The sequence below is a fragment of the Nerophis lumbriciformis genome, linkage group LG07 (assembly GCF_033978685.3).
Source record: "Nerophis lumbriciformis linkage group LG07, RoL_Nlum_v2.1, whole genome shotgun sequence".
Lineage (NCBI taxonomy): Eukaryota > Metazoa > Chordata > Actinopteri > Syngnathiformes > Syngnathidae > Nerophis > Nerophis lumbriciformis.
Window position 1 is genome coordinate 5265090 of NC_084554.2, and position 18328 is coordinate 5283417.

General features: G+C 44.1%; 1 protein-coding gene across 1 annotated transcript in view; it reads left to right on the forward strand.

The window, feature by feature from the left end:
- The window catches only part of map3k8 (mitogen-activated protein kinase kinase kinase 8), a 60183-nt gene that overhangs the window by 29109 nt on the left and 12746 nt on the right, over nt 1-18328 (forward strand). The window contains exons 4-7 of the mRNA XM_061965915.1: nt 2969-3230; nt 7781-7887; nt 17022-17174; nt 17336-17582. Of these exons, the coding sequence (XP_061821899.1) occupies nt 2969-3230; nt 7781-7887; nt 17022-17174; nt 17336-17582 (769 nt within the window). The remainder of the gene's footprint in view (nt 1-2968; nt 3231-7780; nt 7888-17021; nt 17175-17335; nt 17583-18328) is intronic.

The window sequence follows — 18328 nt, forward strand, 5'->3', positions numbered from 1 at the left end:
TCTAGGGGAGACCGAATGCAATGGATGTCGAGTGGGTCTGACATAATATTGTGAGAGTACAGTCCATAGTGGATCCAACATAATAGTAAGAGTCCAGTCCATAGAAGAAGCACTGCATCAACTTATATGACCCAATCCAAACAACCTTTCCTAGTCATGGTGCAGAAAAAAAATCTATCAAAAAGTCAACACACGTAAGTCAATCTTCTCACTGAAATGTGTGGATATTATAAACAATGTGCCATCACTATAAAATGGTGAGTACTTTCCGGTTATCAGAAGCACTGCATCAACTTATATGACCCAATCCAAACAACCTTTCCTAGTCATGTTGCAGAATTTTTTTAAAAAAAAAAAGTCAACACACATAAGTCAATCTTCTGACTGAAATTTGTGGATATTATAAAAAATGTGCCATCACTATAAAGAAATTGAAAGAGATAGTCATGTCAATGTCCATGGTGTGTACTTTCCTGTTAGCAGAAGAAGGTAATTTATTTATATGACCCAATCCAAACAACCTTTCCTAGTCATGGTGCAGGAAAAAAAAAATTAAACACACATAACTCAATTTTCTCACTGAAATTTGTGGATATTATAAACAACGTGCCATCACTATAAAAACAATTGAAAGAGATAGTCATGTCAGTGTCCATGGTGTGTACTTTCCTGTTATCAGAAGCACTGCATACACTTATATGACCCAATCCAAACAACCTTTCCTAGTCATGTTGCAGAAGAAAACAAAATTAAACACACATAAGTCAATCTTCTCACTGAAATTTGTGGATTTTATAAACAACGTGCCATCGCTATAAATTTTTTTTTAAAGAGATAGTCATGTCAGTGTCCATGGTGTGTACTTTCCTGTTATCAGAAGCATTGCAATTTACTTATATGACCCAATCCAAACAACCTTTCCTAGTCATGGTGCAGGAAAAAAAAATTAAACACACATAAGTCAATCTTCTCACTGAAATGTGTGGATATTATAAACAACGTGCCATCACTATAAAACATTTGACAGAGATAGTCATGTCAGTGTCCTTGGTGTGTACTTTCCTGTTATCAGAAGCACTACAATTACTTATGTGACCCAATCCAAACAACCTTTGCTAGTCATGGTGCAGAAAAAATAATGTCAACACACATAAGTCAATCTTCTCACTGAAATTTGTGCATATTATAAAAAAACGTGCCATCACTATAAACAATTTAAACGAGATAGTTATGTCAGTGTCCATGGTGTGTACTTTCCTGTTAGCAGAAGAAGGTAATTTATTTATATGACCCAATCCAAACAACCTTTCCTAGTCATGGTGCAGGAAAATACAAATTAAACACGTATAAGTCAATTTTCCTACCTAACTTTGTGGATATTATAAAGAACGTGCCATCACTATAAAAAAACATTGAAAGAGATAGTCATGTCAGTGTCCATGGTGTGCACTTTCTTGTTATCAGAAGCACTGCATTTACTTATATGACCCAATCCAAACAACCTTTCCTAGTCATGGTGTAGAAAAAAAAAATTAAACACACATAAGTCAATCTTCTCACTGAAATTTGTGGATATTATAAACAATGTGCCATCACTATAAAAACAATTGCAAGAGATAGTCATGTCAGTGTCCATGGTGTGTACTTTCCTGTTATCAGAAGCACTGCAAATACTTATATGACCCAACCCAAACAACCTTTCCTAGTCATGGTGCAGAAAAAAAAATTAAACACACAAAAGTCAATCTTCTCACTGAAATTTGTGGATATTATAAACAACGTGCCATCACTATAAAATTTTTTTGAAAGAGATAGTCATGTCAGTGTCCATGGTGTGTACTTTCCTGTTATCAGAAGCAGTGTATTTATTTATATGACCCAATCCAAACAACCTTTCCTAGTCATGTTGCAGAAGAAAACAAAATTAAACACACATAAGTCAATCTTCTCACTGAAATTTGTGGATTTTATAAACAATGTGCCATCACTATAAAGAAAAATTGAAAGAGATAGTCATGTCAGTGTCCATGGTGTGTACTTTCTTGTTATCAGAAGCACTGCATACACTTATGTGACCCAACCCAAACAACCTTTCCTAGTCATGTTGCAGGAAAAAGAAATGTCAACACACATAAGTCAATCTTCTCACTGAAATTTGTGGATATTATAAACAACGTACCATCACTATAAAAAAAATTGAAAGAGATAGTCATGTCAGTGTCCATGGTGTGTACTTTCCTGTTATCAGAAGCAGTGCATTTATTTATACGACCCAATCCAAACAACCTTTCCTAGTCATGGTGCAGGAAAAAAAAAATTAAACACACATAAGTCAATCTTCTCACTGAAATTTGTGGATATTATAAACAACGTGCCATCACTATAAAAAAAATTGAAAGAGATAGTCATGTCAGTGTCCATGGTGTGTACTTTCCTGTTATCAGAAGCACTGCATACACTTATATGACCCAATCCAAACAACCTTTCCTAGTCATGGTGCAGGAAAAAAAAAAAACACACATAAGTCAATCTTCTCACTGAAGTTTGTGGGTATTATAAAAAGAAACGTGCCATCACTATCAAAAATTTGAAAGAGATAGTCGTGTCAGTGTCCATGGTGTGTACTTTCCTGTTATCAGAAGCACTGCAAATACTTATATGACCCAATCCAAACAACCTTTCCTAGTCATGGTGCAGGAAAAAAAAAAAATCTAACAAAAAGTCAACACACATAAGTCAATCTTCTTTCTGAAATGTGTGGATATTATAAAAAAACGTGCCATCACTATAAAACATTTCAACGAGATAGTCATGTCAGTGTCTATGTTGTGTACTTTCCTGTTATCAGAAGCACTGCATCAACTTATATGACCCAATCCAAACAACCTTTCCTAGTCATGGTGCAAAAAAAAAAAATCTATCAAAAAGTCAACACACATAACTCAATCTTCTCTCTTATTGGTCACAGATCCCGATGGAGAATTTCCGAGGAGCCGACGTGGAGTTCCAGGCTCGCTTCCGCCATGAGAACATCGCCGAGCTCTACGGGGCGTTGCTGTGGGAGCAGAAGGTGCATCTCTTCATGGAGGCCGGCGAGGGCGGCTCGGCCTTGGAGAAGGTCGACAGCTGCGGGCCGATGAGGGAGTTCGAGGTGATCTGGGTGACCAAGCACATCCTGAGAGGCCTGGAGTACCTCCACTCGCACAACGTCATCCATCACGACATCAAACGTAAGAAAAACGACCGACCTGGTGAAGGGTCCGCCACTACAGAATATGTCATGGTGCATGAAAGACAACATTTGTATTGTCAACAACCAAGAACGCAGTTGCACCACATGCCGTTCTGCGGTTCTGCGGATGAAGCACAAGCCGGGATCATAGCATTCTTCGGTCCGTCTTGTCGGCCTCTTGGCCCTAAAGACCGTTCTCTCTGGAATTCCCGACTTGCTTATCGTGCGCTTTTCTGCACCAGGCCTGAATGTTGGCTTCAGAGAGTGAACGACCAACATGTCAGAGGTAATTACGCCCCTGAGACTTTTTGTCTGAATGAAGGCGCAGATCTACAGCTTCTTAGCATTCTTCACTGACAAACAAGCGTGAAAATAAAAAATACAGTATTTTCCGCACTTAAAATCCTTAAATGTTCTAAAAAATTGACAGTGCGCCTCATTTTTGCCATTTTGCATCCCGGCACATTTAGGGCTGCAAGGGATTCTGGGTATTTGTTCTGTTGTGTTACGGTGCGGATGTTCTCCCGAAATGTGTTTTAGTCATTCTTGTTTGGTGTGGGTTCACAGTGTGGCGCATATTTGTAACAGTGTTAAAGTTGTTTATATAGGCCACCCTCAGTGTGACCTGTATGGTTGTTGATCAAGTATGTCTTGCAGTCACTTACGTGCTGTTTGTATGGTGAAAAAGCGGACGCGGCGTCAGGTTGTAGAGGACGCTAAAGGCAGTGCCGTCGCGGCACACCCTTAATATTTTTGTCCGGGTGAAAATCGGGAGACATTCGGGAGAATGGTTGCCCCGGGAGATTTTCGGGAGGGGGCACTTAAAATCCTTAAATTTTCTAAAAAATTGACAGTGCGCCTCATACTTACCAACCTTGAGACCTCCGAATTCGGGAGATTAGGGGTTGGGGGGGCAGAGTTTGGTGGTAGCAGGGGTGTAAATTGTAGCATTTAGGGCTGCAAGGGATTCTGGGTATTTGTTCTGTTGTGTTACGGTGCGGATGTTCTCCCGAAATGTGTTTGTCATTCTTGTTTGGTGTGGGTTCACAGTGTGGCGCATATTTGTAGCAGTGTTAAAGTTGTTTATACGGCCACCCTCAGTGTGACCTGTATGGTTGTTGATCAAGTATGTCTTGCAGTCACTTACGTGTGTCAGCACGCTGTTTGTATGGTGGAAAAGCGGACGCGGCGTCAGGTTGTAGAGGACGCTAAAGGCAGTGGCGTCAAGGCACACCCTTAATATTTTTGTCCGGGTGAAAATCGGGAGAAATTCGGGAGAGTGGTTGCCCCGGGAGATTTTCGGGAGGGGCACTGAAATTCGGGAGTCTCCCGGAAAAATCGGGAGGGTTGGCAAGTACGGTGCGCCTTATAAGTAGGCGCAAATCTACAGCTTCTGAGCATTCTTCACTGACAAACAAGTGTGAAAATAAAAAATACAGTATTTTCCGGACTATAAAGTGCACTTAAAATCCTTAAATTTTCTAAAAAATTGACAGTGCGCCTCATACTTGCCAACCTTGAGACGTCCGAATTCGGGAGATTAGGGATTTGGGGGGCAGGGTTTGGTGGTAGCAGGGGTGTAAATTGTAGCGTCCCGGCACAGTTAGGGCTGCAAGGGATTCTGGGTATTTGTTCTGTTGTGTTACGGTGCGGATGTTCTCCCGAAATGTGTTTGTCATTCTTGTTTGGTGTGGGTTCACAGTGTGGCGCATATTTGTAGCAGTGTTAAAGTTGTTTATACGGCCACCCTCAGTGTGACCTGTATGGTTGTTGATCAAGTATGTCTTGCAGTCACTTACGTGCTGTTTGTATGGTGAAAAAGCGGAGGCGGCGTCAGGTTGTAGAGGACGCTAAAGGCAGTGCCGTCACGGCACACCCTTAATATTTTTGTCCGGGTGAAAATCGGGAGAAATTCGGGAGAATGGTTGCCCCGGGAGATTTTCGGGAGGGGGCACTTAAAATCCTTAAATTTTCTAAAAAATTGACAGTGCGCCTCATACTTACCAACCTTGAGACCTCCGAATTCGGGAGATTAGGGGTTGGGGGGGGCAGAGTTTGGTGGTAGCAGGGGTGTAAATTGTAGCATTTAGGGCTGCAAGGGATTCTGGGTATTTGTTCTGTTGTGTTACGGTGCGGATGTTCTCCCGAAATGTGTTTGTCATTCTTGTTTGGTGTGGGTTCACAGTGTGGTGCATATTTGTAGCAGTGTTAAAGTTGTGTATACGGCCACCCTCAGGGTGACCTGTATGGTTTTTGATCAAGTATGTCTTGCAGTCACTTACGTGTGTCAGCATGCTGTTTGTATGGTGAAAAAGTGGAAATTCGGGAGAATGGTTGCCCCGGGAGATTTTCGGGAGGGGCACTGAAATTCGGGAGTCTCCCGGAAAAATCGGGAGGGTTGGCAAGTATGGTGCGCCTTATAAGTAGGCGCAAATCTACAGCTTCTGAGCATTCTTCACTGACAAACAAGTGTGAAAATAAAAAATACAGTATTTTCCAGACTATAAAGTGCACTTAAAATCCTTAAATTTTCTAAAAAAATTGACAGTGCGCCTCATACTTGCCAACCTTTAGACCTCCGAATTCGGGAGATTAGGGGTTGGGGGGGGCAGGGTTTGGTGGTAGCAGGGGTGTATATTGTAGCGTCTCGGAACAGTTAGGGCTGCAAGGGATTCTGGGTATTTGTTCTGTTGTGTTACGGTGCGGATGTTCTCCCGAAATGTGTTTGTCATTCTTGTTTGGTGTGGGTTCACAGTGTGGCGCATATTTGTAACAGTGTTAAAGTTGTTTATATTGGCCACCCTCAGTGTGACCTGTATGGTTGTTGATCAAGTATGTCTTGGAGTCACTTACGTGTGTCAGCATGCTGTTTGTATGGTGAAAAAGCGGACGCGACGTCAGGTTGTAGAGGACGCTAAAGGCAGTGGCGTCAAGGCACACCCTTAATATTTTTGTCCGGGTGAAAATCGGGAGAAATTCGGGAGAATGGTTGCCCCGGGAGATTTTCGGGAGGGGCACTGAAATTCGGGAGTCTCCCGGAAAAATCGGGAGGGTTGGCAAGTACGGTGCGCCTTATAAGTAGGCGCAAATCTACAGCTTCTGAGCATTCTTCACTGACAAACAAGCGTGAAAATAAAAAATACAGTATTTTCCGGACTATAAAGTGCACTTAAAATCCTTAAATTTTCTAAAAAATTGACAGTGCGCCTCATACTTGCCAACCTTGAGACCTCCGAATTCGGGAGATTGGGGGTTTGGGGGGCAGGGTTTGGTGGTAGCAGGGGTGTAAATTGTAGCATCCCGGCAGAGTTAAGGCTGCAAGGGATTCTGGGTATTTGTTTTGTTGTGTTACGGTGCGGATGTTCTCCTGAAATGTGTTTGTCATTCTTGTTTGGTGTGGGCTCACAGTGTGGCGCATATTTGTAACAATGTTAAAGTTGTTTATACGGCCACCCTCAGTGTGACCTGTATGGTTGTTGATCAAGTATGTCTTGCAGTCACTTACGTGTGTCAGCATGCTGTTTGTATGGTGAAAAAGTGGAAATTCGGGAGAATGGTTACCCCGGGAGATTTTCGGGAGGGGCACTGAAATTCGGGAGTCTCCCGGAAAAATCGGGAGGGTTGGCAAGTATGGTGCGCCTTATAAGTAGGCGCAAATCTACAGCTTCTGAGCATTCTTCACTGACAAACAAGTGTGAAAATAAAAAATACAGTATTTTCCGGACTATAAAGTGCACTTAAAATCCTTAAATTTTCTAAAAAATTGACAGTGCGCCTCATACTTGCCAACCTTGAGACCTCCGAATTCGGGAGATTGGGGGTCATGTGATCAAAAGGCATCCATAGACTGACATAATCTCGCAGTAAATAATAACCAAGGGTTTGGTGGTAGCAGGGGTGTATATTGTAGCGTCCTGGAAGAGTTAGGGTTGCAAGGGTTTCTGGGTATTTGTTCTGTTGTGTTACGATGCGGATGTTCTCCCGAAATGTGTTTGTCATTCTTGTTTGGTGTGGGTTCACAGTGTGGCGCATTTTTGTAACAGTGTTAAAGTTGTTTATATAGGCCACCCTCAGTGTGACCTGTATGGTTGTTGATCAAGTATGTCTTGCAGTCACTTACGTGTGTCAGCATGCTGTTTGTATGGTGGAAAAGCGGACGCGGCGTCAGGTTGTAGAGGACGCTAAAGGCAGTGCCGTCACGGCACACCCTTAATATTTTTGTCCGGGTGAGAATCGGGAGAATGGTTGCCCCGGGAGATTTTCGGGAGGGGCACTGAAATTCGGGAGTCTACCGGAAAAATCGGGAGGGTTGGCAAGTATGGTGCGCCTTATAAGTAGGTAAATGATCGACTCGAGAGGTGGTCAGCCCTTGTCATGTACTCGTTTAGGTTCGTAGGGAGACCTTGATTGACCTGAATCTAAAGCACTTGGGAGGACGCTTCCTAGGGATCTAGTTCCAGCGCCTCCCTACAGGCTGGTTTTCCTTTGACTTCTGTTTAGTTGGGAACTCCAGGTCCTGACATACCCGCGTCTCTGTGTCCTCTTCAGCCAGTAACATTGTCCTGATGTCAGACAAGGCCGTCCTGGTGGACTTCGGCCTCACCGTGCAGATGACAGAAGATGTCTACATCCCCAGAGACTTGAGAGGAACCGAGGTAAGAAAAAGAAATTCGGCCGTACCGTGGTCCCGCACACACAACCCCAAGACTTGGAGGCCGTTCAGTCATTCGTTCGCTTTTGTTTAACAGACGTTGACACAAAACTACAGTCATTTCAAACGTGCTGGCTTTAAGAAACACTAAAGGAAATCAAGAAAATATATCGTTGTCGTCAGTAAGAGTTTCATTTTAGAACAGAGTTGTTCAGTTCTTAAGAAGGCATTATGGAATCACCCAGGAAATTTTCATTTCCAAAGCGAACCCCTGCATCAGAATCAATCCGTTCATCAGTCTGCACTTTAAAAGGAGTGTTCCCACCTTGGAGATCTGTCGACGGTCACTCAAACGAGTATGACGATCCTCCTGGTATCCCTTTATGGAGGATGCCTGTGCGTAGGGGAGATTGGGGCATAAGACAGTCACCACACGATCCTTGACAGATCCGGGTCAGGGTCCAGTGGCATGGAGTCCAAGTCGACTGGGGACCCTTTTCTGCTGCAGCCTTCACCCGCCGTCCCGGCCGTTGTGACGCTCCATAGGGTTGACAATCATCCTCCGCCTGTTCCACCGTTGAGGTCTTGGGTTATTTCCCCATAACTGGGCCCACGTGGATCTGGGGGCGCCTTCTTCCGCCATCGCAGCCGTTGTGGTAGTTCTTAAATCTACCGTCTTCCGCTTGCTCCGCCGTTGAGGTCTTCACCGTATCCCTGGCTAGGGGGCAATCAAGTACTAGGCCTTTGCCAAGGGCCACCTGGGGTAACAGTAGTAAAAGGGTTAACCTCCTAGTGCCCCAAGACCCCATAGAGGAGCCTCCACTGCCGGATGCACTTTAACGTCATGCGCCAGGACACTGCACCATGTGGATTGACATGAATCATGGCTCCAACACCAGATATGTCAATTGAAACAAAGGAGAGGATTATCAAACTTCTCCAAGAAGGTACATCATCGCGCATTGTTGCAAGAGATGTTGATTTTTCAAAGTCAACTGTGTCTAAAACCTGGGTCAAGTACAAACTACATGGGAAGGTTTGTAAAAGGCAAGCATACTGGTAGACCGAGGAAAACATCAAAGCATAGAGAAAATGCAAATGAAGGACAAATGAGTGGAAACTGACATCAACTGTAGCTGACATCAACTGTAGAAATGTAGGTTCTGATGGTCTAAGGCAGGGCTATTCAACTGGCGGCCCGGACACCGGACCAGCCCCCGAGTGGGAGAGACGGGTTTTTTTTGCAGTAAATTCCTGAAAACACAAGAGGCAGATCCTTGTATTGACATTTTAACGTCACATAACGGGGATATTTTGCACTGAAATGTGTAAATTGGATAGAAGAAGGAGCCATTGAACAAATGTCAACTACAAAGGGTGCTGGTTCTCAGGATAGGGATGGGAGTCCTGCACACCCGGTATTTAGCTTTCTGAAACAGGTGAATTTTTCATTTCCAAAGCGAACCCCTGCATCAGAATAAATCCGTTCATCAGTCTGCACTTTAAAAGGAGTGTTCCCACCTTGGAGATCTGTTGCACCATGTCATCATCGACGGTCACTCAAACGAGTATGACGATCCTCCTGGTATCCCTTTATGGAGGATGCCTGTGCGTAGGGGAGATTGGGGCACAGACAGTCACCACACGATCCTTGACAGATCCGGGTCAGGGTCCAGTGGCATGGAGTCCAAGTCGACTGGGGGCCCTTTTCTGCTGCAGCCTTCACCCGCCGTCCCGGCCGTTGTGACGCTCCATAGGGTTGGCAATCATCCTCCGCCTGTTCCACCGTTGAGGTCTTGGGTTATTTCCCCATAACTGGGCCACGTGGATCTGGGGGCGCCTTCTTCCGCCATCGCAGCCGTTGTGGTAGTTCTTAAATCTACCGTCTTCCGCTTGCTCCGCCGTTGAGGTCTTCACCGTATCTCTGGCTAGGGGGCAGTCAGGTACTAGGCCTTTACCAAGGGCCACCTGGGGTAACAGTAGTAAAGGGGTTAACCTCCTAGTGCCCCAAGACCCCAAAGAGGAGCCTCCACTGCCGGATGCACTTTAACGTCATGCGCCAGGACACTGCACCATGTGGATTGACATGAATCATGGCTCCAACACCAGATATGTCAATTGAAACAAAGGAGAGGATTATCAAACTTCTCCAAGAAGGTACATCATCGCGCATTGTTGCAAGAGATGTTGATTGTTCAAAGTCAACTGTGTCTAAAACCTGGGTCAAGTACAAACTACATGGGAAGGTTTGTAAAAGGGAAGCATACTGGTAGACCGAGGAAGCATAGAGAAAATGCAAATGAAGGACAAATGAGTGGAAACTGACATCAACTGTAGCTGACATCAACTGTAGAAATGTAGGTTCTGATGGTCTAAGGCAGGGCTATTCAACTGGCGGCCCGGACACCGGACCAGCCCCCGAGTGGGAGAGACGGGTTTTTTTGCAGTAAATTCCTGAAAACACAAGAGGCAGATCCTTGTATTGACATTTTAACGTCACATAACGGGGATATTTTGTACTGAAATGTGTAAATTGGATAGAAGAAGGAGCCATTGAACAAATGTCAACTACAAAGGGTGCTGGTTCTCAGGATAGGGATGGGAGTCCTTTCTGAAACGGTGGCTTCTTGAACAATTTAGTTGAATAGCCCGGGTCTGAGGAAAAGCAATGGTGGACTCTGGATGAAAGTCATATTCAGTGATGAATCCCGATTCTGCATTAGGTAAGGCGATGATGCTGGAACTTTGGTCTGTTGCCGTTCCAGTGAGATTTCTGAAGACGACCGCCTGAAGAAAACGTGCACATTGCCACAGTCAGTTATCTTGTAAGACAAGAATCGGCACTCGGCATTTTGGACACTTATTCATAAATCGAAAGGATTCTTGGGGACGATGACACCCTATTTCGCGACGATAGAGCAAAAACTGAAGACTTTCCTTGGAATAAGTTACGAACCCCAAAACCAGTGAAGTTGTCACGTTGTGTAAATGGTAAATAGAAACAGAATACAATGATTTGCCAATCCTTTTCAACGTATATTGAATTGAATAGACTGCAAAGACAAGATACTTAACTGGAAAACTTTGTTATTTTTTGCAAATTTGGAATTTGATGCCTGCGACATGTTTCAAAAAAAGCTGGCACAAGTGGTATAAAGGACTGAGAAAGTTGAGGAATGCTCATCAAACACTTATTTGGAGCATTCCACAGGTGAAGGGGCTCATTGGGAACAGGTGGGTGCCATGATTGGGTATAAAAGCAGCTTCCATGAAATGCTCAGTCGTTCACAAACAAGGACGGGGCGAGGGGTCACCACTTTGTCAACAAATGCGTGAGCAAATTGTCGAACAGTTTAAGAACAACATTTCTCAATGAGCCATTGCAAGGAATTTAGGGATTTCTCCATCCAAACCAGGGGTGTCAAACTCAAATACAGAGTGGGCCAAAATGTAAAACTGTTTCAAATAATAATAATAATAACAATACAATATCAATGGCATATCAAATACAATTTAAATAAAAATTGAATGCCTCTTTTCTATTTGCAGCCTTCTGAGGTGAATATCAACATTAACTTTTTCCACAGGCTAATAAATTAGAAAATAAAATAACAATGAATAAAACATTAAACTGCTCAGTTTGCAACACACTGATCTAATCTGATGTGCCCAAGCCAGATACCTGCCATCTTTTCTTGGATGCTCGTTCATTAATGTCGGGGCTCAGGCTTTAAGCTGAGGCAACCTTCATTATCCAACAAAGTTGTTCATCAGTCATTATACCTCGTAGTCCACCCGGACCACAGTCTTGGGGGCGTGCCTTAAAGGCACTGCCTTTAACGTCCGCTTTTCATCCATTCTAACATCGTTCAAACCCAGTCAAAAGATATGTGCAGCTTCTGTACGCACACCCAAGTGAATGCAACGCATACTTCATCAACAGCGATACAGGTTACACTGAGGGTGCCAGTATAAAAAAAACTTTAACACTGTCAGAAATATGCGCCACACTGTGAACCCACACCAAACAAGAATGACAAACACATTTCGGGAGAACATCCGCACCGTAACACAACATAACCACAACAGAACAAATACCCAGAATCCTTTGCAGCACTAACTCTTCCGGGACGCTACAAAATACACCCCCCGCTACCACCAAACCTCCCCCCCCCACACACACACACCTTGTAGCGTCCCGGAAGGGTTAGTGCTGCAAAGGATTCTGGGTATTTGTTCTGTTGTGTTTATGTTGTGTTACGGTGCGGATGTTCTCCCGAAATGGGTTTGTCATTCTTGTTTGGTGTGGGTTCACAGTGTGGCGTATATTTCTAACAGTGTTAAAGTTTTTTGTTTGGCTACCCTCAGTGTAACCTGTATCGCTGTTGATGAAGTGTGCCTTGCATTCAATTGTGTGTGTTCGTGCAGAAGCCACACATGTTATGTGACTGGGCCAGCGGCGAGCCAGTTTTAGTGTTAATTTGATATAGCCTCAAGGGCCAAGTGAAATTACACGGCGGGCCAGAGTTTGACACCCATGATCTAAGGTTCAGAGAATCTGGAGAAATCACCGCACGCAACATTGAACGCCCGTGACCTTGGACCCCTCAGGCGGTACTGCATCAAAAAACCGACATCAGTGTGTAAAGGATATCACCACATGGGCTTAGGAACACTTCTGAAATCCACTGTCAGTAACTACAGTTGGTCGCTACATCTTTAAGTGCAAGTTTAAACTCTACTATGCAAAGCCGAAGTCATTTATCAACAACACCCAGAAACGCCGCCGACTTCGCGTCATCTCAGATGGACTGATGCAAAGTGGAAAAGTGTTCTGTGGTCTGACGAGTCCGCATTTCAAAATGTTTTTTGGAAACTGCGGACGTCGCGTCCTCAGGAACAAAGAGGAAAAGAACCATACGGATTGTTCTAGGTGAAATTTAGGGATTTCAACATCTACGGTCCATAATATCATCAAAAGGTTCGGAGAATCTGGAGAAATCACTCCACGTAAGCGGCATGGCCGGAAACCAACATTGAATGACCGTGACCTTCGATCCCTGCATCAAAAACCGACATCAATCTCTAAAGGATATCACCACGTGGGCTCAGGAACACTTCAAAAAAACCACTGTCACTAAATACAGTTTGTCGCTACATCTAAAAGTGCAGGTTAAAGCTCTACTATGCAAAGCGAAAGCCAATTTATCAACAACACCCGGAAACGTCGCCGGCTTCTCTGGGCCCGAGATCCTCTAAGATGGACTCATGCAAAGTGGAAAAGTGTCTGACGAGTCCGCATTTCAACATTTTTGGAAAATGTGGACGTGGTGTCCTCCGGAACAAAGAGGAAAAGAACCATCCGGATTGTTCTAGGTGCAAAGTTCAAAAGCCAGCATGTGTGATGGTATGGGGGTGTATTAGTGCCCAAGACATGGGTAACTTACACACCTGTGAAGGCGCCATTAATGCTGAAAGGTACATACAGGTTTTGGAGCAACATATATTGCCATCCAAGCATGGACGCCCCTGCTTATTTCAGCAAGACAATGCCAAGCGTGGCTTCGTAGTAAAAGAGTGCGGGTACTAGACTGGCCTGCCTGTATTCCAGGCGCATTATGAAGCCTAAAATAGCACAACGGTGACCCCCGGACTGTTGGACAACTTAAGTTGTACATTAGAGATGCGCGGATAGGCAATTTATTTCATCCGCAACCGCGTCAGAAAGTCGTCAACCATCCGCCATCCACCCGATGTAACGTTTGATCAGAACTGCACCCGCCCGCCATCCGCCCGTTGTTATATATCTAATATTAATTTAAAAAAAAATTAATATTATCTTGTCTGCACCTTGTGCAGACAAGATTTTTCGATCGGACACGGAGGAATTAGCGATGTAAAAGACCACGTTGGGACAAAAAAACACAAGTCTAATGCCGTTGCTAGCGATACAAGTGGAAAACTTTCAACGTTTTTTGTCGCCCAAACAGATTCTTTGGATGTGATAAATGCCGAAGTTTTATTTACGGAGGCAATAATTGAGCATGGACTTCCAATCGCACTGGCTGATCACATGGGACAGTTAATAATGTAATGCAACCTTTAAAAATCATTACGCGGTGATCGCGGTCCCAAAAATAAACTTTTCTTGCATGATAATGTCCAGAAAAATTCGCTTTATATTACTATAGAGTCCTTTTAACGAATGAGTTTGATGGTTTATCACAAACCTTAAATGAAAGAAGTCCTTTGTTCTCCTGCACCGTGCATGCACTTTGGCCTTGCTTCGTGTTTGGTGCGCCATCCTGTCGGCTGTATTTCACAGCACGACATACTGTTAAAAGTGTTTATACTATTTATACTTTCAATTAACAAATTGAAGTCTTGTGAAAGGTTGACAGGATAACTGGCATTAACTGTCAAAATAATTTCAAACTATTGAAGTTAGCTTACAGAATAAACATGTCAATCAACCCATGTGATTTTTGCTGTAATATTTTTGTTTTGAAAAGTCACTGTGACTGATAGAAAAGTGATGGTTTTAGCAACATTTTAACCTGTCTGAATGCTAATAATCATTTTGCGTCGGGGGGGCGAAGCCCTGAACCCTCCACCAGGACTTTGTCCTGGACCTACCGGGGCCTGCTGCGGCCCTTGGACCCTGGCTACTAGGTTTTTCTGATTTAAAAGTTGGCAGGTATGGTGAGGTTATAAAGCTTTTTGCCTGTTAAAGAAAGGAGACTGATCCAATGCAGTGCAGACATTCGCGTGCCACGCTGTCACGACCCAGACGCACACCAGTGCGCAATCATATGGGAGCCGCGCTGAGCGCACCTCCAAGCGCGTCTCGCTGCCGACGACGGCCGGGTATATGGGCCCGACGCTCCAGCGCCATCCATTTTCAGGGCTAGTTGATTCGGCAGGTGGGTGTAACTTGTACATTATATTTATTCATTGCACACAGACTGATGCATTCAAATGTTTATTTCATTTAATTTTGATGATTTGAAGTGGCAACAAATGAAAATCCAAAATTCCGTGTGTCACAAAATTAGAATATTACTTAAGGCTAATACAAAAAAGGGATTTTTAGAAATGTTGGCCAACTGAAAAGTATGCAAATGAAAAATATGAGCATGTACAATACTCAATACTTGGTTGGAGCTCCTTTTGCCTCAATTACTGCGTTAATGCGGCGTGGCATGGAGTCGATGAGTTTCTGGCACTGCTCAGGTGTTATGAGAGCCCAGGTTGCTCTGATAGTGGCCTTCAACTCTTCTGCGTTTTTGGGTCTGGCATTCTGCATCTTCCTTTTCACAATACCCCACAGATTTTCTATGGGGCTAAGGTCAGGGGAGTTGGCGGGCCAATTTAGAACAGAAATACCATGGTCCGTAAACCAGGCACGGGTAGATTTTGCGCTGTGTGCAGGCGCCAAGTCCTGTTGGAACTTGAAATCTCCATCTCCATAGAGCAGGTCAGCAGCAGGAAGCATGAAGTGCTCTAAAACTTGCTGGTAGACGGCTGCGTTGACCCTGGATCTCAGGAAACAGAGTGGACCGACATCAGCAGATGACATGGCACCCCAAACCATCACCCAACCATGCAAATTTTGCATTTCCTTTGGAAATCGAGGTCCCAGAGTCTGGAGGAAGACAGGAGAGGCACAGGATCCACATTGCCTGAAGTCTAGTGTAAAGTTTCCACCATCAGTGATGGTTTGGGGTGCCATGTCATCTGCTGGTGTCGGTCCACTCTGTTTCCTGAGATCCAGGGTCAACGCAGCCGTCTACCAGCAAGTTTTAGAGCACTTCATGCTTCCTGCTGCTGACCTGCTCTATGGAGATGGAGATTTCAAGTTCCAACAGGACTTGGCGCCTGCACACAGCGCAAAATCTACCCGTGCCTGGTTTACGGACCATGGTATTTCTGTTCTAAATTGGCCCGCCAACTCCCCTGACCTTAGCCCCATAGAAAATCTGTGGGGTATTGTGAAAAGGAAGATGCAGAATGCCAGACCCAAAAACGCAGAAGAGTTGAAGGCCACTATCAGAGCAACCTGGGCTCTCATAACACCTGAGCAGTGCCAGGAACTCATCGACTCCATGCCACGCCGCATTAACGCAGTAATTGAGGCAAAAGGAGCTCCAACCAAGTATTGAGTATTGTACATGCTCATATTTTTCATTTGCATACTTTTCAGTTGGCCAACATTTCTAAAAAATCCCTTTTTTGTATTAGCCTTAAGTAATATTCTAATTTTGTGACACACGGAATTTTGGATTTTTCATTTGTTGCCACTTCAAATCATCAAAATGAAATGGGAATAAACATTTGAATGCATCAGTCTGTGTGCAATGAATAAATATAATGTACAAGTTACACCTTTTGAATGCAATTACTGAAATAAATCAAGTTTTTCAAAATATTCTAATTTACTGGCTTTTACCTGTATATATATTTCCCAATTGGTTTAACTGCCACCCGCAAAAAAAAAAAAAAAATAAAAAAAAAAAAAATCTAATTAATCCGCCCGACCCGACCGGCGAGCGGATAAAATCTTATTTTTTTTCAATTTCATCCGCCCGATCCGCGGATAATCCGCGGACTCCGCGGTTGTGCCCGCAAACCGCGCATCTCTACTGTACATCAAGCAAGAATGGGAAAGAATTCCACCTGAGAAGCTTCAAAAATGTGTCTCCTCAGTTCCCAAACCTTTACTGAGTCTTGTTAAAAAAAAAAACGTGACAACTTCACTGCTTTTGCAAAAACAAAGCTCTGTCTCCTCAGTTCCCAAACCTTTACTGAGTCTTGTTAAAAAAAACGTGACAACTTCACTGCTTTTGCAAAAACAAAGCTCTGTCTCCTCAGTTCCCAAACCTTTACTGAGTCTTGTTAAAAAAAAAACGTGACAACTTCACTGCTTTTGCAAAAACAAAGCTGGGTGGGGAAAACCCCAAAGTACATCCAGTTCAAACGATCACTGCTGCCTTGCTCGAGCCAAGCTGGAATTTCCAAATTGAGAGAAGAACCTTGGGGGGTTTGTTTACTTTGCACACACTTTTGTGGGGATTCACAAGCCTCACTCGCTCTTGTTTGGCCGCCTCACGCTCTTAAGACGTGGTTGTTTCCCTCCAGATGTACATGAGTCCCGAGCTGGTGTTGTGTCGCGGGCATGATACCAAGACCGACATCTACAGTTTGGGCACCGCTATCATTCACATGCAGAGCGGCAGCCCCCCCTGGGTGAGGAGATACCCACGCACCGCCTACCCGTCCTATCTCTACATTGTAAGTGCTTTTTTTTGCAACCTCCGTCATGGTCACTTTTAGAGAATACTATCAGCTCTGTTCCGTGTGACTCACTTCCTCTTTGTCACTACTGACAGAGAAGTCATGTGACACACACAAAATGACACACTTATAACCTTGTTTGTTTTTTCCTACTCCAGATCCACAAGCAAGCACCCCCCCTGGAGGACATCGCGGACAACTGCAGCCAGGCAATGAGGTCCTTCCTGGAGCGGGCCCTGGAGAAGGACCCGGCCCTGAGGAGCTCGGCTTCGGACCTCCTGAAGGACGACGCCGTCAACCCGCCCAAGGAGGACCAGCCTCGGTGCTGGAGTCTGGACTCGGCCCTGGAGGAGGCCAACCAGGCCGTGTTTCACCAAAACAACAAGCATGATGATGCCACAGAAGGTAACTTGGCTGAATATTCTTTGTCCTAGAAATGTTTACATGCAAACCTACATCATTTTCTCCCCCAGGGGAGTCAGAGCTTTTCTTCCGGTCATTCACATCCCGCATGTAGAAATACAAACACGCACTCGCGAAAAGTGTCTTAAAAATTAGGAGTTTCCCATACATGACCAAAGTGGAGAGATTTTTTTTAAAAATTCAGGAAGTGGGTTTTTCTTCCTGTCACTCACACACACTCTGGACTCACTGAGGTAATGCTACTTTTCCCTAGAAAAGAGTGAGAATTAAACGAGTCATCTTATATTCAGGGTCTACAGATTTTTACATGCAAACCTACAACATATTCGCCCAGGGGAGTCAGAGCTTTTCTTCCGGTCATTCACACTCGCATGTAGAAATACAAACACGCACTAGCGAAAAGTCTCTTAAAAATTAGGACTTTCCCATATATGACCAAAGTGAAAGGATTTTTTTTTAAATAAAATTCAGGGAGTGGGTTTTTCTTCCTGTCACTCACATAATGCTACTTTTCTCTAGAAAAGAGTGAGAATAAAATGAGTCGTCTTATATTCAGGGTCTACAGATTTTTACATGCAAGCCTACAACATTTTCCCCCAGGGGAGTCAGAGGTTTTTTTCTGGTCATTCACACCTGCATGTAGAAATACAAACACGCACTTGCGAAAAGTGTCTTAAAAATGAGGACTTTCCCATATATATATCCAAAGTAGATTCACATTCATTCAC